This window comes from Lutzomyia longipalpis, chromosome 4 (genome assembly GCF_024334085.1).
Source record: "Lutzomyia longipalpis isolate SR_M1_2022 chromosome 4, ASM2433408v1".
Classification (NCBI taxonomy): Eukaryota; Metazoa; Arthropoda; class Insecta; order Diptera; family Psychodidae; genus Lutzomyia; species Lutzomyia longipalpis.
The window spans coordinates 17,191,625-17,215,361 of record NC_074710.1 but is presented as its reverse complement, the minus strand read 5'-3'; the positions used below and the strand labels follow the sequence as shown (position 1 = coordinate 17,215,361).

The following is a 23,737-nucleotide window of genomic DNA, read 5'->3' as shown; positions in this document are numbered from 1 at the left end:
TAGATTCTTCTTTTTTTTAACACAGTGGGGCCCGCAGGAGAGTCTAAATCTAAATTGATGTAGATTCAAAGAAAATATCAAAGCCACTCAAAGGAAATTATTTAAAATGAAAAATAAGTAAATTCGTTTGATGGTTTGTTCTTTAATTTTAAAACAGTTAATCCTTACGCGTCCTACGCGTCTACTGGAGCATACACATTCAATTTTCTTAAAATAAAATCAATTTAATTATTTTTTAGAGTTAGTAGTACATTACTTATATCTTAGACTTTTTGATTAAGCGTTAGTTTTCTTTTTTTTTTTTAATGCCCTACAGCAATTATGCTGGGCCGCGTCTCTCAACTATGTAGTCTTATCTTACAAGCAAATATTCAACCCCAAATTTGTTACCCTGGCTTATACAACCTGGGAAGGAGCTTTTCCTTGGTTTTGCTCGCATGAAGATAAGACAAATGTAATTGAGATGAAGAAATTTAAAATGAAATGAAAATGAAATTTATTTATCGTAAAAAATGTCAAGAAAGACGTTTTAACTAAGAACTGCCCTCTAAAAGTAACCACAAAAGGAACACCAATAAATTAATATGGTGTTGAAAAAAAAATGTTTCAATGTTTTTATGTTTCAAAGGACGCAAATGAAACATTTTGCGCCTCAACTCACGAAACGTACGCCATTTAAATCCTAACCTAAAATTTGTTTCAATTTATTTTAAGGATGAGAAAATTTTATTCATTTAGATGAATGTAAATGAAATAAAATTATCCAATTTGTGCTCAATAGTGAACAATTTAGCAAAATAGTTATTCCTTCTTATGGTTCCCAATATAGTTTTATACCCATCTTGGTATAGTTTTAATTAATTTAAATATTCCCGAAGAACATTGAGATAATTTGTATGGACTGCATAAAGCATTATTATTACACAATTTTGGTGATTCTTCCGTAAAACAAATACTGAATCGGGCTAAGTTTTGATTTTCTCGAATTGATTTGAAATGAGAACAATACACAGCGACGCTTTACTTGCAAAACCTTTTTAATAGCATTTACTCAGAAAAAGAAATTTTTCCTCTTAAAAATAACATTTTCCATGAAAATACATAATCAAAGAAATCATTCAAAATTTACAGTTTAAAAATGATATTTTGAAATCATATTAAGAGGCATACAAGTCGGCGAAGAAATGTTAAAAGTCATTTATCAAAAAACCAATGGTCCGATTTTGACAAGTAGACCAGATTTTTAATAGAAATTAAGTAAAATTAAAAAAATAATATTATAAATCAATTTATTCTAGACAATGTTCTATCCAAAGGTTTATTTTAAAGAAAAGAAAGAATTTGACAGGAAGGTCCCTAAATCTCCAATTTTCTCCTCAACTAGATTACATTAGCTGTGAACTTTTACATTGTCATGACGAGTTAAAATTCCCTCAAAATGTTCATTTCAAACCATAAAATGTAAAGCAGAAGATTATTACATTTGGGAGAACTTGAATTCTCCAAGGGGGTGGTTTTTGCTTTTACTTACTATACCTATACGTTATATGTATGTATATGTCTGTATATGTATAAGAAAATGCCGGAAAGGAAAACCTCACGGAAGTGCCGATACAATGTGCTTGAGCTGTTTTATTTTTCAACCTCTCTGTGGGGGGGGGGGAGTGGGAATGCTTTGAGATTAATAATTAATTAAATAGGCGTTCGTCACAGCCACCCCCAATCCCCCGAATCTCCCCAATTCCGCACGCTGGGAAATTTCCTTCAATCAAAGCTCAGAGATCGATGGGAAATTATATTAATCAGGGTGATTTTCATAAAGTGTCGCACACTTTGGTGCGGGGGTGTAGTAGGTGCGACGGTGAGGAGGAATTTTCATACCTTAAATAGGATTTAAATTGATGATGTGGCTATACAACGTATTTTCATCAATGCCATAAGAGATAAATTATGTGGCTAAGAGCAACCTATCCCCCAACTACAAATATGTGGAGAAGGTGTGAGAAGTTCTCCACTCCCTCCCCTCGCCCCCGTAAAATATCAATGATTACAAACCGCAGAAATATTTGGCAAAATATTTGGTGCGACAAGGAATGTGATTGAGAACATAAATGCTTCGGGAAATCCTTTTGGATGTTTTATGTAGATTTATTCTCATCATTTTTATTTCCTCCCATCATTTATCTTAATTCCTTCTTCTTCATGTATTGGATGATTTTTTTTGTTGTTGCCACAGAGGAAGAAAATTCGTAAATAATTCTTCAAATATGTGTGGGGAAAAGGATGTTGTGTGTGTAATGATAAATGATTTATGTGAAATGCGTCCTTTTTTTTCCTTCGGAGATATGTATTCAAAGAGCATAATATAAATATTTTAACTAGAACAACATCTTGAATAAACCTCAAGAAACAAACAAACAAAAAAAATGTAGCCAGAGAATGTTATTTAAATAGTTAAGGTTTGTCCCCTTGTCGTCGCGACGTTTTAGGGGATGAAGGGAAAAAAAGTGCCAGGAATTCGGAAAATTCCAAACGTGGGGGAAGATGGGGATGATGGGAAAGTCAAAGAAAAAGATTGTACCATGAATGAAGAACAAGCCATTGGGATTGTACTCTCGTCAAAATATGTTGATATTTTGACATATTTTCGGTGTGTGGGGAGATGTGGAAAGGAAATGCCATTGTTTGTCTTGTTCATCAAATTCGCACAAGAAGTCGTGCTGCCCTCCAGTCATGCTAGGAAAAAAATCATTCTGAAGGAAGACACTACAAGAAGGAACCCTCATCCCTTTTTTACGTATAAATCAGCAAAATTTCTATTAGGAAAAAGGAAAAATGTTTCTCATACTAACTGTTTTTTTTTTCTAAAATCATCTTTTTTGAGGTTTTTAAAGTAAGAGGTCGATTTTGTTTGAAATCTTTTTTTTTAATTTGAAAATTATATAAGATTTTAAACAAAAAACAAGAAAACTAAAAAATCTACTGTTAATGAAATCCTTCAAAAAGATTAAAAAAAAAAAACTTCTGAAAAATTCTTTTTCCGATTTTAACGATTAAAGAAGGAAACAAATTGTCAAAATCTTTCAATATTTTTCATAGAATATTAAAAATCTTATAACCAAAAAATTCTAAGAGAAGAAAATAAAATATTTTCAACAGAATCGACCTCTGCAATTTCAGTAGAAAGGTAAGATTAACCCTTTCGAGGATTTTTTTTACTAACTGTAGTCAATTTAATTTTATAAATCGTCAAAAAATGAAACCTTAATATTTTAAGTTATTTTGCTAACAGCTCTATTTATTGAGTAGGTAAGTTCAATTACTTCAAATTCGTTCAAAAAACAGTTGGAAAAATATTTCCTTTTTGAGAGAAAATTAAGTTCTAAGTTTGAGGTTAGAAAGAAATATTGGATCCTCCAAGAGTTAAGAACGCTTTAGAAAGCTTAGAGCGATCCCTCTAGCTTCCTTTTCATGTAATTTATATAAATACATCCCACTCGCGCCATCTATGTAGTAGAAGATACCGAAGTATAAAAGGACGCGGACATGCTGCCATTTTTTTTTAAATTAAGTTAGTGGTCATTTAACCTCAAAAAGGACAACTCAACAATCTATTTTGATTTTATTCTAATCGTTTTTTTGGAATATCAATATCTCCAAATCTTTCTAAAAGTTCAAATATTCTCTAGAAAAGTTATATAAACTTATGATTTTTCGGGATTTGTATTCCTCCATATATTTTTCCCTTGTCCCCAAGAAACTTCATATGTAATGAAATATTCTCACCCTAACATGCGCTCGAGGGTAGGATTTTACAAGTTAAAACACATACCTATCTCTCTTAGGCTCTTCTAAATTAATAAAGATGTTTTGTGTGTTGAAGATTAAATATTAGAGAAGGATATTTCCTTTTTGGGGGAGGATGAAGGATTTCTGTGTGAGAGGGTGTGGATGGTTTGTTTAGGATATTCTTCTCATTATGAAGTTAGAGATTTTTGGCACATTCAGCAGCAAGAAGACTTTGTATCGTCTTAAGATTTTCAGATTTCAAAATGGCGGACTCTGTCTTGTATGAAAACTGGTTTTATTTTTGACATTGATTTTTTTTATAGTTTAATTTCTAATTCATACTTTAAGTTTCAAAGAGCTAAAAATTAAGTCAATTTATGATTAATACTATTAAAATCGTTGTAAATATTCACAAATAACCGCCATTTTGACTTTTCTTCGTTCATAACCTAAAAAGTTTGTAAATTCGACCATTTTTTGGAATGATTGGGATTCAAAAGGAATTTTTATAGCTTTTCAGAAGAACAAAGTTCAGTGAAATTTGATGTAAACATTCCTCAAACTAAAATGTAATGCATAACATTTACAAATTGTAACGTTAACTGTGGATTTAAGTATCAGCTCATATTTCTCTGTGTACCGCATGTACAATGTTTAATGGATTTTCAACATCATGTAGGAGTATTTTGGGGGTGGAAAAGTTGTGTTTCAGCTGGGAAGAAGAAGGTGTATTTTGGGGGAAAGGAAAGAGTATTTGTGGCGGATGGAACTTCAAAAGAATGGTCTTTGAAATACAAGATGGATGTTAGGCAAATAATTACATTTGTGGGCAAGTTGAGGAGTAAATTTACATTGAATTGCTGAGAATTGTACAAACTTACCACTTGAGCTACTGTTGCGGGATGATCGATCTTCCTGACGTTCCATCTGCGTAATACCCTCCATTGTACCGGAGAAAAGTTCCATTCTTGCCGGTTAAACTTTTCTTCTTCTTCTACTATATACTTCCACTTTCCCCCCTAAACCAAAAATTGTTTCTCCTTTTTTTTTTACTCCACGTCTCCCCGTTCTCGTCAACTCCCCCACCTCTCACTTAAGGGAACCGAGTAATAATACTTTCAGGAGGCACACAAAAAAATTTCCCCAACAAGAGTCCTTCAGTTCTTAAGTGGGAGCGGGGAAAACTCCTTGAAAAAAAAAACAGGATATAGGTACCTCTTTTTATTGATTAATTTTTCCTCTTCCTCCAAAGAAATATTTTGCGTCTCCTCCCACTTTTTTCTTTAAACTCAAAATCAGTTTTCCTCAATGTTCCGTTATGAATTTTCTTCGAGAGAATTTTCCCTTTTTCACTGACTTCCCATACTCTCTCCCCCTCAATTTTTCATCTAATTATGCGACATTTCCCGAATTGCGCGCGTACAACAAAGCAAAAGTTTTTTTTTTGTGTTTCAAAATTCGCAGATTGTGCTCTGGCGTATTTATTGGAAAATCCCCCGGAAGTCTGTGTCAACAATTTCCTCGCCTTTCAAACTGGAATTTCCACGCACACACCCACAGTTCACCTGAAACGGAGGGAAAAAAAGAGAAATGAGAAGATTAACAAAAAAATACAATTAAATCACATTTGGTGCAAAAACTGATTTTTTTTATTGCAAAAGAGGATTTTAATTGGTTCCAAAACCCGCATTTTTTAACGGCCCTAACGATGGTGGTGGACCCACCCCCGCCCCTCATGAAAATTAGCCAAACTCCCAATTTTGCCGCATATGCGGAATATATATATTTTATTGAATTTCACCATCATATTGGGAAAATTGGAATTAATTACATTTTCGTGTTGGGAGAAATTTCATCTATTAACTCTAAATTACTATGGTCGGTATGGCTTTTTGGTTTTTAGGTGTAATTTTGGGGTATTCTACAAAGGGACAAGCGAATTAAATGTCAATAACAGAGAATTTTTGTTAAATATTATTTTTCAGTTAAAAATTTAAAAACTTGCGCTGAAAGAATTAAAGAATAACTATGATAAGTGTTTAAAAAGGACCTTATTCATCTGCATGGAAAAATTCATCATTCGCGAGGAAACTTCTAGGGCGAGACAAAACTTTAAGAACATCAAAAACAATAAGAAATTGCCAAAGAAACATTCAGTTTTCCACTCTGTATTCATCTAAAAAAAACAGAAAAATCCGTTCAAAAATACCAACAATGACGTAACCATAATTTTTTTCTCTTTCTATGCTTGAAATCTTATATTGTTTTGTCAAAAATTATCAAATAGCGATGAATTATGCATTTAAAGGAATTTAAAGGAATAAAAAAAGAAAACGAAGATTTTTCATGCTGCACACATGCATATGCTTCATATAAATGAGTAATTTATGTGTTTTTTTACACGAATCTTTCTTAAGTTTGTCTAACTGACCATAGCAGAAAAAGATTCCTTAAAAAATGCATAGACCCAAGCAACATGCATTTGCGCATGAAGCAAATGCATATGTGCTGCATTGCTTATGCACTAAGAGAGAGCAATGAATAGACGTTATAAATGAGCAGAGCATTATACTCTCCTTCAGTTAGAATACATCAACTAAACATTAGTCACTAACTGTAACTATTAAAACTTTATTCACGAAGCTATTTGAAATGAATGATCTCCTAACACAAATTTTCTCTTGAAAACAATTTTTTTATTTAATTGAAAAATTCTTTTTTTCTCTCTCGAGTTTTTCTGATAATCCTTGCATGTTTGTAGCCTTAGCCCTGTCTCCTCTAAACCCTTTCACTGCAATCAACTGACTTTGCAAATTTCCGCCGATAAAATGCACAAAAACGAGCGCACAGAGTGAAAAGTCTTCCACTTGAAATATGATTGTTTTCAGAACTTTCATGGTACATTTTCAACTCTATTTTTTCGCCTTTTTTCTTGCTTTCTCTATGTTGTGGTGGGGTTTAAAAATAAATTTTTGGCTCATGAAATGCATTTTAGCGTTGGCTTGTTCCTTCGCGTCATTTTCATGCGAACGAGATGCGCGGGAATTCTCTGCATTTTCAAACATGAAAAGAATGAAAAGATTAAATTAACTTGTTGCTGAAGATTTTCCTCTTTTTTCTTTTCTTTTTCATTGTTGTGTTGTGAGGCAATTCTTATACTTTCTCTTTTTCATTTTCGTCCTTTTTTTGTGTTGTTGTATTCAAACTCTCAGTCAGTCACAGCACAACACAGAAGTATATTGTGAAACTTGTAGCAACAACGAGAAAAGTATTTTAGAAACATTCGAGGAATGACAATTAAAATTATATGTTATTGTTATATTATTAAATTGTGCGTTAATAAAGCCACGATTAGTATTATGATTTATAAAGCTTTGCGCGGGGACCACATAGTGGAGGGAAATGTTGCCAAATTTTCATGGTGAAACCACCAAACGAGGTGAATCGTTTATTTTGTTGTGTGCTCTGCCTGTCTCACAACATGAAGGCGCAATGCACAAGGCGTGCGGTTGATTTTCCTTCCTTGCCCGTCCCGCGCGCAAAAAACTCACACAGCAAATCATCTCGCACCTCATTTAAATACCGACGCCGCACGGCATAATATATATAATTTTTGAAAATATCCATGGGATGTGGGGTAAAAGAGCGCGAATAGACGGCGGGAAAATGCAAAGAAGTCTCTTCCGCGTGTATACGAATTGATGCAAAATTATTAAATTTTCAACTCCTCGCGTGCTTAGCTCTATATCAGCTCATGTTGCGGAAGATTTCATGTTGGATGGATGGATAAAGGGAGTTGTTTGTTTGTTCGAATGAAAAATATTCGAATTTTTAAGGAATTTGTCTGAAATATTCGTCAATATTCGAGCTTTCTTCGAATATTTGGCAAAATGTTCTTGAGGAAAGCAGAAATGATCGAAAAGAACAAAATAGAAGATTATTTAAGGCTAGAATTGCATTCTCAATATTTAGTGATATGTATTTAAAACCACGAAAATGTAAAATTCGAGGTTTTTTTTCGACTTTTTTTCATACAACCAAACAATCAAACAAACGAAGAGTGAAGGCCCCTATTTTTTCTGAATGATTGTGAGTAATATTCAGCAATATATGAAAGATTTTAGTAAAATCAAGAGCCAAATCAACCCCTTTTTAGAGCCAAATTTTTAATCATTTTTGTGCAGAATTTTCCATTAACAAATACCCTTTAAAATGCCATTAAGAAAAAAATGTTAAATCCCTCCGTGACTCTGCAAATGGAGCTACATTGTGGCAAAGTAAAAAGAATAACAACGACGTTGTTTATAAACAGTCCATCGTGTGTGGGGTGTTTATACTCACATCGATTGAATGTTGTATAGCATTGGGTTTTAAAACTAAAATTTTCGAATAGTTCATTACACTTGTGGGCGAAAAAATAGAGCTACATTTTGAATTTATCCCCGTTCTAAAAAATTGTAATCCCACAGGTACCATACAACCTAAGAAGGAGCTTTTCCATGGTTTTGCTCTGGAGGTTGGTTATCGACGCTAAGTCGGCCATGGCCGCAGGTGAGAGTTTTTCATCGCAGATGAATAAATAAATAATCTAAAATCTAATCTAATTTCTTTTTAGTAATTCACTAAAAGTATTTTCTTGGTATCTCTTTTGATCTTTATTAACCCTTCGTAGGCAAAACAATTTCATTTGTAAACCCTTTGAAGTTCGTTCTTAATTGAAAATTTACGCTAAAAACAGAGAGAAGCTCATATCAGGAGATCTTCTAATCATCAGTAAATGGCTAAGATGGGATTTTTTTTCTTGTAAAAGACTAATTTTTCTTACATTGCGGCTTGTGAAAGCGAGGAAATATATATATGTTGGTTTTCTTCGCGCCTTCACCCACCCACCGATCCACCTTTTCTCGCTTCATTCGTTCAATCAACAGTATAAGGTTTTTATTACATTCACACAATCCTCTGATGGTGTGTGAAAGAAAACAGAAATTGTGCCAAAAACACATTCTCAAATCATTCCTCCTATATATTACTAATTATATTGTATGATTCCCATCTCAGGGAGGGAAAAGAAGACGGGCGTTTACATGAAAAGTAAATGAAATAAAAAAACATCAAAGGTTAGTTGTGTGAATAAGACTTTGCAGCAATTAGTCAAGTGTTTTCTCATCTCACAATTTAATCAAAAATATTCATTGCAAATGATCCTCTTTTGTTCGTTTAAAAGAGATATGAATTTTCTCTCTCAGAATTTTCCGTTTGAAGGAAAGAATTTTCTTATAATTTGTGAGGAAAACTAATAAAATTCACGTGAATGGAGGAGTATCATATTTTTATGGTGCAAAAAAAGAAGGAAAACACTTATGATGGTGCACGTGTATGGCTTCTTGTGTGAGATGATATTTTATTTGAATTTCTCATGTGGAAATTCTTATGGAGAGACATTTTCCGTCTGCATGGAATTTTATTTACGCTCCGAAGAATTTAGCGGAATCCTCATTTCCACTGCTATGAACTCAAATTTCTTGCATTTTCTGCCAAATTTAAAATTCAGCGAGAAAAGTCTCTAATAACAACATTAATCATATACCGTAGAATGAGGTAAATTTGGTAAAAAGTTCACTAATATAACAAAAAAAAATATTACCAAAATAGCAAATAATTTAATTTTTAACCAGCCGGGTAGTTGATGAATGATGGTTTAATTACATTTTTTTACGACACGTTTGGCAGTCGGGTGTTTGTCAATAATGCTAAAATTACGTGATGTAATAAATGTCACGTAATTTTCACTTAATAAAACAAACAATAATTTTTATTAATTAATTTATTTTTATTATTTAAGATGATGTAAGAAACATTACGAAAGTTTTATTTAACAAATAACTGGCTGGCAAAGTTAAAATAAAAAATATCACGTAACTTTCATTCGAATATAACCCGACTGGTAAGGATGATGTAAAAAAATGTCACGTAATTTTCAAATAATAAAACAAATATTATAAAGTCAGCTGTAATTTTTATTATTATTGAATAAATACCTGGCTGGCAAAGTTAAAGTAAAAAAATAGACGTAACTTTTATTCAGCTCTTACCCGGCTGGCAAAGATGGTGTAAAAAAATGTCAAGTAATTCTTGCAACAAGTTCCCGGCTGACAATTTCAAAAAATTTTATTAGTTAAATAAAGCTCAAAAAATCAAAACTACCAGAGAACGTCTAAAAATCATCCCAGCTGATCAAAAAGTGTACAAAATGAATATGAAATCCCAGTAGAAGAATCCCAACTAAAATATTTCACTTATTGGTATGAGGATGAACTTTTGTGAAATATATGTTCGTGACTTCTTCATGTGAGGAATAGATTTCCATGGAAAATCTCCTTTTGGATTTTCACACAAAATGATGAAGTGCTGGAGGCTGAGGAAGGAGAATCTTTGTGCCTAAAATTCCCGGACTTATGTTTGGGGAAATGGTGAGTGAAAATACGAAGGAGGTGCGGCAGAGGGTCGATCTATCAGTAAATCATTGTGCTGCTGACAGGACAAAATTCTTGGGGCTACTTTTCGGGAAACAGAAACGGTCCAATAAAAGGATAAAACCCGCACTGTGTGAGAGAGAGAAAGGAGGAGGTTTTCACCAAAGCCCCAATACCAAAATACAGACCTTTCTTGCTGCTCATCCCCCGTCTGGTATGTGCCACCTCCTCCCTATCACCCACCCCAACAAAATTGTACATTTATAGAATTTTGGGCAAAAGGCAAAATGTGTGGTGGTAGATTTTCACTTAAACGCCCACATTACAGCGTGCGTGGTCTGAAGATGAAATTATGTATGAATAAATGGTAAGTATTACGATTTTCTCCACACACAACCTCCCCCTCCCACACCCCCCAAAAAAAAGAAGAAATTCTCCCTTTTTCTCGCCTCACAAAAAAGCACGAATTGTCTGCACACAATTCTCTCTCACTCTCGGTATGTGTGTGTGTGTGTGCAATCGGAAAAGCAAAGGAGAGATATTTTCAATTGATTTCCCATACCTCCCGCCATCGCAACCACCCCTCAAGCAGTCTAAGCTTTTCTCTCGTCTCAAGTTCCAAGCACCCACCCACCCCTAGTAAAAGTATCACGGCGATACTTTTATGAGGACAAAATGTGTGTGGCGGGAAAAGATGTGAGAAATTGGATGATTTTTATATATGAAAAGCTTTATTATTTGGCTAAATAAAAAATTGTGAGAACCTTTTTATTTATTTATTTTTTTTTATTGCCCAGACATAAAGTTATTGATCTTAAGGGGTTGTCTCGAGTACCTATAGCGTACATTCCTCATCGTTATACAAGCTGGAGGAATAAAAAAGAGAAGGCTCCAATTTTTGTTACCTTTTTTGCCAATTTACAAAAATCACACAGCATTCGAAACGGGAAAATGCTATTTTATACATACCCCTAAAAATAATTCAGCGAAAATATTTGAATTGAACTGATTGTATACAGTTAAACTTTCACTGAGGTAATTCAGTCAAATTTAAATTAATTGAAGAAAATTTGTTTTTACGATAGTTGCTGACAAATGAGGAAACTCACAAGCAATTCAGTAAAAAAATTATTTTAACCGATTCGGATCATTTTGACGGAAGTACTTCAGTGAAAATTACTTTTCTGAATACTTTTTATCTAATTCAAGGTATATCGATGTTTTTGCCGAATCTTGGCAAATCTTAGTGAATCATCAGAGTCTTCTCTTAAAGATAACCTGGATTTTGTAGGATCCCACACCAAACTGTAACATATGGAGTGTGAAAGGGTGTCTCACGAATTATATGGGGATTTGATCCGGCCCAAAAACGACAAATTTGCTTAGAGTCAGGTATTGGTTAACGTCGCATGGGATATACTCTTTCCACCCATTAATAATAATGAGTGGAAAGAGTATATCCCATGCGACATTAATCAATACCTGAGTGTATTCAGGGCACTGATGGCAAAAGTGTGCTTCATCGCTCATTATAAGTTTGCCGTTTAATACAGGAACTTTCCTTAACAGCTGCAAAATTCGAGCCTCCTTGTAAGGTTAGTATCCTTGATTTTTCTATTTATAAAAAAGAATGAAGAACTGGAATAAATAATCCTGACTCCTTCCTCGCTTAGCTCTAGTAAAAGTTTCCATTTTTATGGAATATATTTCTTCTCAAAATGTTTCGATTTGAAATTCTATAGGTAAGGTAGAACCTATAGAATGTCAAATCGAAACATCGTGATTTCTTCTTAATTAGTTTCATTTCATTTCACTGATTTATTCAGCTATTTTAACATTGATTTTATAACAAATAAAATTTTGTTCTTTAGACTAAAGGACTTTTATTCTTTCGGCGAAGTAATTCCATATTCTTTTGAAAGAAGAACTTTCTTCTATTTAAATTTTTAACTAGAATTTTTATCACTCATTAATTTCAATGTTTTTCACTGAAGTATTTTTAAAGGTGATTGGTCATAAAAAATTCTCTATAGAATGGAAAATTTCATTTCCTCCCATTTTTTGTTGTTATTCTACTCGTCCACACTAATATATAGATTTAGGGCGTTCCTAACTATATACATTATATCTAGTTTTAGGTCTGTCGAAAGAATATGAAACTCACGCTAATGGGGGCGGGATATGTATTGCGAGGGGAGGCAAAAAAGCTTCAAAAAGCTCCCAAAATGTGTAGAGAGAGTAGCAAATTTGGAGTAAATTGAGCGAGAAAGTCGACACATTTGTACCCAAATGGATTCGATTGCCCTCCCCCAGCTTTTGATAATTTGAATCCCCTCACCCCCATTGCTTTTATTTCTTTCCTCCCTCACTCTCTCTCTGTGCAAATTATTGTGACTTGCAAATTGATCGACATTTCGACAAATGCTTCCGAAACATATGCAAAAAATATGCTGAAATGCCTGGAGGAGGAATAAAAAAAATCCTGAATGTGTTTGGAACAAATATATTGAATGTTTTGTTTGCAGAGTTTTCGATTTTTTTTAAATTTTAATTTGATAGAAAATCTGGGAGAGATTTTCATTGGATTTATTCGAATTAACTTTGCACCAAAGCTCCGCGCAAAGGTAGAAAAGAAAATTCTGGAATAAATTAACCAATCAAAACTCTTCTTGAGTTTTTTCAACCAATCAGAGAGAATTTAGAGTTCTTCTTCTTATTTATTTACACTTCAAAATTAGGTTTAAGGGTTTTGATTGGTCTAAGAATTATACTTCACTAATATTTTATTAAATTGATGGAGTTATTAGTGCAAACAAAATGCTTCAAATCAAACCTAAAATTTCAAATTATTTAAATTTTTTAAAGCTACTTCAAGTAACGAAAACTTATCAACGGGCCACATTGGCCAATTTAGTCTTCCATTCTTTAATAGCGCTTTTAAAGATTTTTTTAGTGTACAAATTCAAAGTTTTTCATGAAAAAATCAAAAAAATAGAGACTGAGAAATCCGTCAGAGTCAGGAGATATTGAAGTGAATCGTGATACACGAATTTCGCGAAATTCTGCGTCTATTTGCAATTCCTTCCGCCAAAAATATTCATCATTATGTGAGAAAAAAAATTGAATTTCAGTTGCTTTTCTTTCCCTCTCTTTTTTTTCAACTCTTTCATCTCCATTCGTGAATTTGCAAAAATTTTTGGGTGTGAATGTGAAAATGGGAAGAAAATTGAATTTTAGCATAATGCAAATTCACGAAAGTCTCCACACAGTACGCGCGCACCCCCCCGCATTCTCTTTGTCTTTTAATGGGTGAAATGCTTTAAAAAGGTTCACCTCAGGAAAGTTATCCAATTTCCATCACCGCAAAACTTTTCTATGTGTGTGGCTGAGAGAACCCCTTGGAGCCACAAAACCGCAGAAAAAAAACTTATGGCCAGCCCCAAAATTACTTTCTATGAGCTTTCACATTGCTATACTCCCCTCCCCTGTCCCTTTCATGAAGGGAGTGAAAATTCGGGTGGGAGAATTTTCTTTTTGTTTTCTCAATTTTCACAGCGGAAAATTTTAGTTAAAAAATGTTTTTTTTTGCCTATGCTGTGCAATAAATTTGAGAGAAAAAACTTTAGCAAATAATAGTGGCAAAACTCAAATAGTACAGAGTACAAGGGCTATGGGAAAAGCTAGGAAAATAGTGGAAAATTGCACTGAAAAAAATCATAAAAGTTTATAAACAATTCAGAAGAAAAAATATTTATTACAAAAAACCTAAATTCTTGATGAAATAATTTTTCTCATCTCTTATACAAATATGTATAATTTCATTAATTACACCACAACCCCCCACCCCGTCTCTCAGTCAAGTCTCCTAAATATGAGAGAAAATATGTATGTGCGAGATGTGCGAGGACAATGCCACGTAGAATCAACGCCAAGTGAACTTCACAGAGCTCCAGCTAACTTAATTATTAACAAAGCTCCACACTCAATTGTATTCGTTTTTTTCTCTTTCCCAGCAAAAGCTCCTTCCATGCGCTACGAAGCTTTTCAGAGCAAGTGAGTTTATGGAAGAAAATGCGATAAGTGAGGTAACCAGAAAGAAAAAAAAATTGTGCATAGTCAGAATAGAGGCAGGAAGCCTTTCTCCTTCTCTCTATGGGGTGGCTTGGGGGCTGGAAAACCTTAATAAGGTTGTCACACACTCATTTTGTTTTGTAGGTGAAAAGTTCGTCCATAAAGTGGAAGGAAGCAATTAGTGTGTTTAATGAAATAATGCAAGAGCAGTGCAAAAGGACATTATGCACAATTTATGGGGGAAGTTTCAATTGAAATTTAGGGCACTTATTGTGAAGAAATTATTGTAAATTAATTTCAGTTATAAATTTTTAATTAAAATAATATAATTAAAACAAATATAGTTTAATTTAATTTCAATTTAATTTATTTTTAATTTTTATTGTAATTTGAATACAAATGAAAATAAACTAAAATTTTCTATTAAAAACAAATAATTTGAGAATTTTTAAAATCAGGATCTCAGATTTGTGAAAAAAAACTGTCAAATCCAGCAAATTTTAGCACAAAAAGGTGAAAAACCATTAAACTTTATCCCTTTCCTGGGCATGAATTCTCTAAGAGTGAAAAACTCCCGTGATGAAGGCTTTAGCGCTTTGAAAGAAACGTGAAAACCGGGAAAATGTTACGCCAGTTTATCACCGATGCATTACTTTTTGAGGATCAAGCTCACGTGTAGTTTTCCTAAATTTTTCCCTGCAAAAATCCTTCGAGAGTTTAACACGAGAGTTTTTCACTCTTAGAGAATACATCTCCTGGTGACTAGCGCCCTCTATTAGCATTTCTTCCTTCCTTGAGAGAGTCAGAAATAATTTTTCACTTTTTCTAAGAACGAGAAGTTGAGAATTTCTTTCTGGGGGACTTTTAATTGATTTTCTGACCCAGAAAACATATTTTCCTGCTCATCCCTTATGTGGAAGTTACAAAAAAATATTATTTTATTGAAATAGTTTTCCTGGTAAAACATATTCCAAAATTCATGAAGTGAAAATATCTACTAAATTATATTTAATGTAAAATAAAACGTTAGAATCAGATGGAAAAATAGCAGAAAATGTTGAATTATTAAAGCAGAGTGAGAGAGAGAATGAAGGCAATTAAAATGCAAAATCATTATATGAATATGACCCATATTTCCCTCATTGCTGTTTGTTTCCTCCCTCCCCAGCTCCGGGGAAAAAGAGGAAAATGTATAAATCCGGGAAAAAGGGACTTTTTGGTGCAATTAAATTCAGCAATATGCATGGCTTTGTTTACCAGGAATCCCAAAGAGAAGCGCGTGGAATTGGAAACTCACATTTTTCCTATCATATGGCTTAAGAAAAAATCCTTTGAGATGAAAATATGGAAATAAATCTTCTGAGAAAATTCTATTTTCTCTCTGTGAGAAAAATGAATAAAATTGAATTTTTCAAAAAGTCCAGAAATATTTTAACCTGCTGGCCGCCAAGACCTTGGAGCTTCCTTAGAGCGCCAAGGTGGGGTCGTTGAACGACCCCAAGAAGGAAGTCGATTTTCTCATAAACTATAAAACCGGGAACTGTCGGGTCACTACCTTTAGACTCCTTATATAGTCCTCTTGCCCCTTGCATCACAAATTCGCCACCCGGAAACACGCAGAAGAAGATATTAGGGAAAAACATTTTTCACTCCTTTTTCACACTTTCTTCGTGAGAAATTTGCCACGAAGTTGACCGCAACTGCTATTTTTTTTCACTACTTCCCCACATTCCCCTTACTTCCCGCACCGTGATAAATGGCAATATTCCTCGAATATTCTTTATTGTTTTGCACATTTATATGCTTCTAATTATGTTTTATGTTGTTTATATTACTTATTCGCGATAATTCTGACACTGAGATGGTAAAGTGAGAAAGTAAACACAACCCTTCAACCCCCTTCAACCATATGATTTATGATGTGACTAACTTCATTCTGAGAAATTTTCCGCAGCATGGCCGTTACACCAATTTTTGAATTCCCTTCTTCTACATTTTCCTTAATAACTTTTCTTGTGGTGGACGGATTGAGCTGAACTTTTTACACAACCTTCTCAGATAACCAAAGAACTTATTTCCAAAAGATGGGAATGGTATCTTTTATATTTATTAAGTTATAGCACGAAATATAGGGCTGGGGTCGTTCAACGACCCCGCTTGGCGGCCTAGAGGTTAAAAACACTTCGCACAAATAAAACATAAATGAAACATTGGCTTGGATGTTTCATGACAATGAAAGGTAGAACCAAAAAGCACAATGATGACGTCATTGTCTGCATTTTTAAGCAAATTTTTAAAATCTTTGATCAGGTTATTTCACTGAAATATAGGAAACTTATTTGGAGTTTTTTTTTGCAAAAGATGAAACTCTTCTTGAAACTTCTGATCGATCTCATTGTCAGACAGACAACCGAAATTTCATTGAATTCAAAAAACGTCCCAAAAGGGTTAATATTGAATTTTATTAGTCAGTAAAATATTCAATTTTTCCAATTGAAAAATAAGTTTAAATGAAGAAAATTAAAGCAAAACATTCAAATCATTACTTATTTGATCAATTTGACGCTTGAATGAGCTCCGAAGAAATTCCCAATGAGATTTGAAGTGAATTATGGGGAATTGGTTCAAAATGTGAAAAATTAAGTTGAAGCATGTTTGAAAAAATAAATATTTTTCACGTGTAATTTATTGTTTTGCGGAGATTAGTTTATTAAAATATTTATAATGTAGCATTAATCATGTGGCAGATTTTCATATCATTTTTTCGCCCTCACTCTTTGAGACTTTCGAGTATAACAATATTTTTGTATGTTTTTCACACTTTTCAGCATGAAGATGTGAAGAAGAAAAAACCTGAATAGTGTGGAGGAGGGCGGGAAAATTTTAAATTTAGAAAAAGAAAAGTTGTGTTTTCTCTGTGATTTTTTTCTTCTTCTTTCCGCCTCTTTAATGAATCAAAATGCACAAGAAGGGCGATTGTGGGTGGTGAACACGCGTTTGCTGACTCTGCAATCATATAGAAAGCTATAGTTGCTATATATTTATCTCTGGTGCGGAAAGGTGGATGAGAAGAATCTTCTATGTGGAGAATTTTGTACAGATTTTTCTCTTGGCGGGGACATTTTCTGGCACGTGAGAAGACATCCATGGGAGACATTTGGACAAATTCGCTGTGCGCGAAGAATTTTACACAGCAGACAGCATCGACAAGACAAATATAATTATTCTCTTTTAAGAGATAGCTTTTTGGCGTGGAGTGTTGTTGCTCTATTATTAACTATTTAGCTCCTTTCACTCATTCGGAGCATCTTTCTTATTTTAACATACAACACTTCGTCTTCGGTCTATTTTCACGGGTGTACGCTGTGTTCAAAGATGATTAACGATTTGTTGTTGCTGATTGAATATTCTATGCTCTCTCTCTATTGCGCCTATATACGTTAGAATTTCCGCACACGGCCTCTCATTGAACTTTAGAGGGGATACTTGGGTAATTCAGAATCATTTTATTTTTGATTTTAGTTCTTTTAATTTTTTTTTAAGATATAAATTCAATTTTTGGACTTTTTCCTTTCACTTCTCAAATTCTTGAAATACAGAGAGTAAAACTTCCCACATGTGGAGTTACAGATAACTATCCTAATATAGAAATCCTTTTTCTACATCAAGAAAAAAATTTTAGCTCTCTCAGAGAGAAGTAATTTCTATCCTAGTTGAATTGATAACAGATGGCGCTAGTTTTCAAAAAGAAAAAGCAATAGAATTTAAAATCTCAATTTTCATGTTTATTTTAATGTTTTTTTAATGATTTTTTTAAGAAAATAAAAATAGATTAAAGAAAAGTCCATTAAAAAGATAAATTTAAGACAATTATTATTAAATTGGTTTTTTATTTGACAAACTAGCGTCATCTATTATCAATTTTAATGTTTTAAGAACGATTCTTTTTAATTCTCTTTAATGCAAAACTTAACTCTTAATGCTAAAGTGAAGTCCTAAAAATAGCCCCATAGTTCTCTATTCAAACTTTAATTGAATCATCACAATGGCATGATAACTTCTTCACTTGTAGTAATGTCAATCCCTTAGGAATGTACATAGGAAAATATTTGAGATAAAGCCTGTCAACGCTGTCAAGTTTGAGACCTTAATCCACTACATATAGGTCATCAAGGTATAAAGAAATCTAAATTTATAATATAACTTTTAAATAAAATGAAGGAAGAACTTTTTTTTTAAGGAAAACATATTTTTAGAGGAAAAAAAGAATCTTATTTTCTTGACAATCTCCTGGAAGAAGAAAAAGAATTTAAATAACTACGAATAAGAACAGAGAAGCCCCTTCGATGAAAGGATAGAGAAGTGAAGAAAGCAGAGCCATTTGTCTTACATTTGTGCCTTGGAATGCAAGATAAATTGCACTGAACTGTTTTTCTCTTATTCCCTTTCACAACCCCATTTTCCCGATGAATTTGCAAACATTGAAAATTTGACTATGAATTATGGCGATCGCTTAACCAAAAACTATCACATAAGATGATGGAAAAAGCTCTCAAGTAAATGAGTTGCAAATTCTAAGATAGTTATGAATATTAACTCAATATTTTCGTCTTGGAAGGAAATCAGAGAAGAATGAAAAATTATATTTCTCTTTTTTAAGGATTTTAAGAAAAAGAAGAAAAGTTTAGTGTGTTGCCGTTAACTTTGATGAATTACTGTTGAAGATAAGCTAAGAAAAATTACTGGCAAAATTCAAAGAAGGTTGAGGTAATGCTCATCGTATTGAGTTTGGTGGGAACCTCCAAAGTTTCTTTCTCACTTTTTTGGGGCTTAAAGTTTCCCTTTTAAGCTTCTCATTTTCATGCAAAGTTCTTGAGATTTATTGTGATTTAATCTACCTGCAGTTGATTTTCTCCTTGAATTTTCCTTTTTATTTCTCCATCACGATGAAAACTTGCAAAATAACTCTAAAATAAATAGATTTCCTGACTTGTTGCATAAAATCTGTAACCTATTTTATTTAAATTGTGAGAAAATACATTTTGTGGTTATACTTTTGAAAATGTTTTTAATTTGTTTTATAGTAAAAATGATTTTTTGGGGTGTTTATGTAATGTCAAACGTAAGAAACTCAAGAGATTTTAAATGTCAAATCTCTGAAATTCAGGAGATTGCAATTGCCAATCGTTAAGAAATTCAGAAGGTTTTAAATGTCAAAATTTAGCAATTCAGATGATTTTAAAAGAAAAACGTTAAGTCTTGGAAATTCTTAATGTCAAACTATAAAAAATAAATATGAAATGTAATTTGACAGAACAAGATGTCAGAAAATTCAAATTCGAAACCAAAATAAAACCGTTGAAATTCAGAAATTGAAAGAGATCATAAAACATTAAAAATTCATATGATTTAAATGTTAGCGCATGAAACAAATGGATCAATTAACGTTGTCTTAAATCTAAAGATTGATAAACAAAAGAAAAACATTTCTCTACGTTATTTGCCATATATTACAGCTTTATGCAATTTACTACCTATTCAAATAATATATGTATGTATACATAACTTGTATTCAGTAGAGTCGTAAAGTATATAAAATTAAACACAATTAAATTTAATAATGACACAAAGTATTTTCTTATTAAATTAATGACCAGAGGTGTGAAAAACTATTTATTAAATGTTGGATATTTTTTTTTAAACGAGGTAAATTGTCGCTTCGCTCCAATTTACCTCGCCCCGCTTCGCGGGGATTTGTTGCGCTTCGCGCAAATTTCAGAGAGAAAATAAATTATGATGGTTTAAAGGCAGATTTGGGCCACTTATCGATCCCAAAAGAAAAAATTTGCAAAGAGAAGAAATCATTTTCATACAACATTTCGGGCGCGAAATTCAAAAATTTGCAAAAAATGCATGACTTTTATATGGGGGCTACCTGAAGGGGGGCTTTGGGGGGAAAATGAATACGGCCACTCGAAAGCGCCTGATATAAGGAGTCTCTGTACCAAATTTCATCACGATCGGTCAAACGGTGTAGATTTGTATAGCTGTACAGACACGAAATCCTTTCTTTATTATATAGATAGATGGAGAGCTCTCATCAAACCCAAAAGAAAAAAATTTGCAAAGAGAAGAAATCATTTTCATACAACATTTCAGGCGCCAAATTCAAAAATTCGCAAAAAATACATGACTTTTATATGGGGGCTACCTGAAGGGGGGCTTTGGGGGGAAAATGAATACGGCCATTCGAAAGCGCCTGATATAAGGAGTCTCTGTACCAAATTTCATCACGATCGGTCAAACGGTGTAGATTTGTATAGCTGTACAGACACGAAATCCTTTCTTTATTATATAGAAGAATAGATGGAGAGCTCTCATCAAACCCAAAAGAAAAAAATTTGCAAAGAGAAGAAATCATTTTCATACAACATTTCAGGCGCCAAATTCAAAAATTCGCAAAAAATACATGACTTTTATATGGGGGCTACCTGAAGGGGGGCTTTGGGGGGAAAATGAATACGGCCATTCGAAAGCGCCTGATATAAGGAGTCTCTGTACCAAATTTCATCACGATCGGTCAAACGGTGTAGATTTGTATAGCTGTACAGACACGAAATCCTTTCTTTATTATATAGATAAAGAGATTATTCATTTTTGATGTATTCGAGAGCAAAGTTGGTAAAAAAATGAATTATTGTGAATTAAAAGAACCTGAAAAGGTAATAAAAAATAGTCGAAACGTCGCTATGTAGCAGAGAAGAGGTTTTATAGTTTTTCACTCTTCCGTGACAAAATCTTTCGATTTTCTTTTAATAAGTATTAAGCAGAAGGCGAAAATTAAAAAAAAAATAATACCACATGAGTCTCAAAGCGAATAAACTCCTTTCCTTCATCTCACATAAAATTGCCCAAAAATGCATTAAAAATATCGAATATTGCACTTTAAACTCAATTATTTCCTTAAGTTTATTCTATAGGAATTCTTTAGATTATTAGGCAGCTGTGGCGCCTAATTTAGACCAAGCATCCTCATGAGGGAAAATCAACCCACAAGAAGGAACACATTAAGTTTATGTTTAGCACTAAGGAAAGAAGTGAAAAAAAAACTCTGGCACAATGTGTGGCTGCGGTGAGGAAAATAATTAATGGGAATGCACTTTAAACTCCTAAAGCATCCTCTTTTTTCTCACCCCCATTTTTCTTCCATCAAGTTTTTCCCGGCGCTGCTCAACATTTAGCAAGTACTTGGTTGAGTATGTTCTTGAGCGATTGTTATCGGCACACAAGTATGTACTTTGGAGAATATCTTACTGGGAGAGAAAGATAAAATCTCGCACGAGGGAATATTTTCTTTTTAAGGGGGAAAAGGAAATCACGTAAAATTACGAGAAAATTCTTTAGGCGCCAAACGAGGCGGTCGGGGGAGGGGTGAAAAGCGCGTAACACTGTCTGTGATTTTTGCCAAGCAAGAATGTTGCGGACATGTAATGTAATTAGTAAAATTCACTTACATCAATTGGCCATTGGATATCGTCCCATGGTGATTTAATTTATCGTAAATTCAACAGTTGAGATCACATCAAATTTGCAACGAGATGTATGAAGAACATTTATTCTGTGTAACATCTTAATTGTCACAATTAGTGCTTAAAGAGTACCATGGGCATTCCAACCGAACTAATTTATTATATGCTTATTTTTTCCTTCCTCTTTTATTAGGAGAAATTATCTAAATTTAATTTATTTTTTATTATTTTATCGCCAAATTACGCGCACTTTTTGATTTTTCTTTCCTTTTAAATTCTAATGTTTTTTTTTTGTAATTTTCCTTCTTTTCTTTAATTAAAGAATAATTTTTTTAGAGCAATTTCCCATGTGTTGGGGGTGGAAGCAAAAATTACCAACTAACACACAACGCCACGAGAATGGAGAAGCTTCACATTTGTGCACTGGAAAACATCAATTAATACGCTATTTACTTGAGCAAATCCCGGGCACTGCGCGGGACTAATACAAAAGAAAAAACCCTTTAATATTAAAGTTGTGCTCAAAAGAGAATTTTGCAACACCCACTGAGAGCACCAATATATTAAATTTTCCTTCTTCAGAGGGTCCCCCAGAAGAGTGCGGCCACCAACGTTAAAACTTTTGCGACCAAACACCTTGAAGATCGCCGAATGACTGACTTGGGTGCTTCGAAAAAATGGTTCAGTAGAGCACAAACTGTTGGGAGCTCCCAAAGAGCCATTATAACATACAATTTTGCAATATAGAAGCGAATACAGGAGAGAGATAAATGTCTCTCAGAGAATGAGAGAGTACATCGAGAGAGAGGAAAAGCGTGGAAAATACAAATGAGAGAGGATTTCTACTGAATATTTTCTGTGTGTACAGACTCCCATACAGATTCATGCGAAAAATAGTGGAGTTTTGTGTCTTATTTAGATGAAAATTTATAGGGTAAAGTGGGGCTACTTGTTGCACAAAAATAAATGTAGAAGAATTGAAAATAAATGAAAGATAAAAGAAATATTATCGTGTTAGGAATTCCATGAAAGATTTTAAAAGGAGGATCTTTTGATTTAGAGAGAAACGTCAAACGTCACAAAAAATGTCATTTTTTGAAAAGTCAAAGGTAAGAAAATAAACGTAAAATACCAGAAATGTGGAAAATTACAAAAGAAACGGTCAAACGTTACAAAAAAAAGCGTCAAAGGTTAGAAAAGACATGTGGGATGATACAAATGTCAAATTTTGTGAAAGAAACGGCAAAACATTAGAAAGGAGGTGTCAAAGTTATAAAATAAATGACAAACGTTGAAAATAAACAACGTTACATAATGCTTAACACAAAGCATCAAACATATGTATTATGAACATCAAGCGGATCAAGTGTTTGAAAGGAAATATCAAAGACAATGATCAAATGTCAAATAAAGAGAACTGTCAAACTTTTGAATAAACGTCAGAGTTTGTAGTGAAATATAAAAGTTAAGTAAGAAAAATCAAAAAGAACAAGTGTCAGAAACATTTAATGTCAGTAAAGATTAATTACGATAGTAAAGATTAATGTCAAACGTTATGTTTCTGTTCGTTATTAAATGTAAGTTAGTAAATGACATTAGCTTAAAGATAATGTGTGTCAAAATGGTTTACCCGTTTTGTTTTCAAGCTTTTCTTTTCTTACAAACCTGAATAAACTCCTATACAATATTTCATTGAATTTGAGTCTCAAATAAAATTAAGCTTCACTATTTCTAGCATTAATCTGTACACATGTACACGCACAACCCCAAAAAGAGCTCAGAATGCGCGTGAAAGAGTCAACCGCATCCACCGATGTGCTCTTACTATGAAAATCCATTCACACTTTTCGGAACACCCTGTACTCTTTGGCCGCA

General features: G+C 33.2%; 1 protein-coding gene across 3 annotated transcripts in view; it reads right to left on the bottom strand.

Moving 5' to 3' along the window:
• LOC129795307 (KH domain-containing, RNA-binding, signal transduction-associated protein 2) overlaps positions 1-22,667 on the bottom strand; it is a 71,255-nt gene extending 48,588 nt beyond the window's left edge. For 2 of the 3 annotated variants that reach the window (XM_055836453.1, XM_055836450.1), the window contains exons 1-2: positions 21,848-22,667; positions 4,671-5,354 (exon numbers count right to left, since the gene is read on the bottom strand). In XM_055836453.1, the coding sequence (XP_055692428.1) occupies positions 4,671-4,755 (85 nt within the window). In that variant the 5' untranslated portion in view covers positions 4,756-5,354; positions 21,848-22,667. The remainder of the gene's footprint in view (positions 1-4,670; positions 5,355-21,847) is intronic. The other variant, XM_055836451.1, reaches the window with a different exon arrangement.
• Between the last annotated feature and the right edge of the window lie 1,070 nt (positions 22,668-23,737).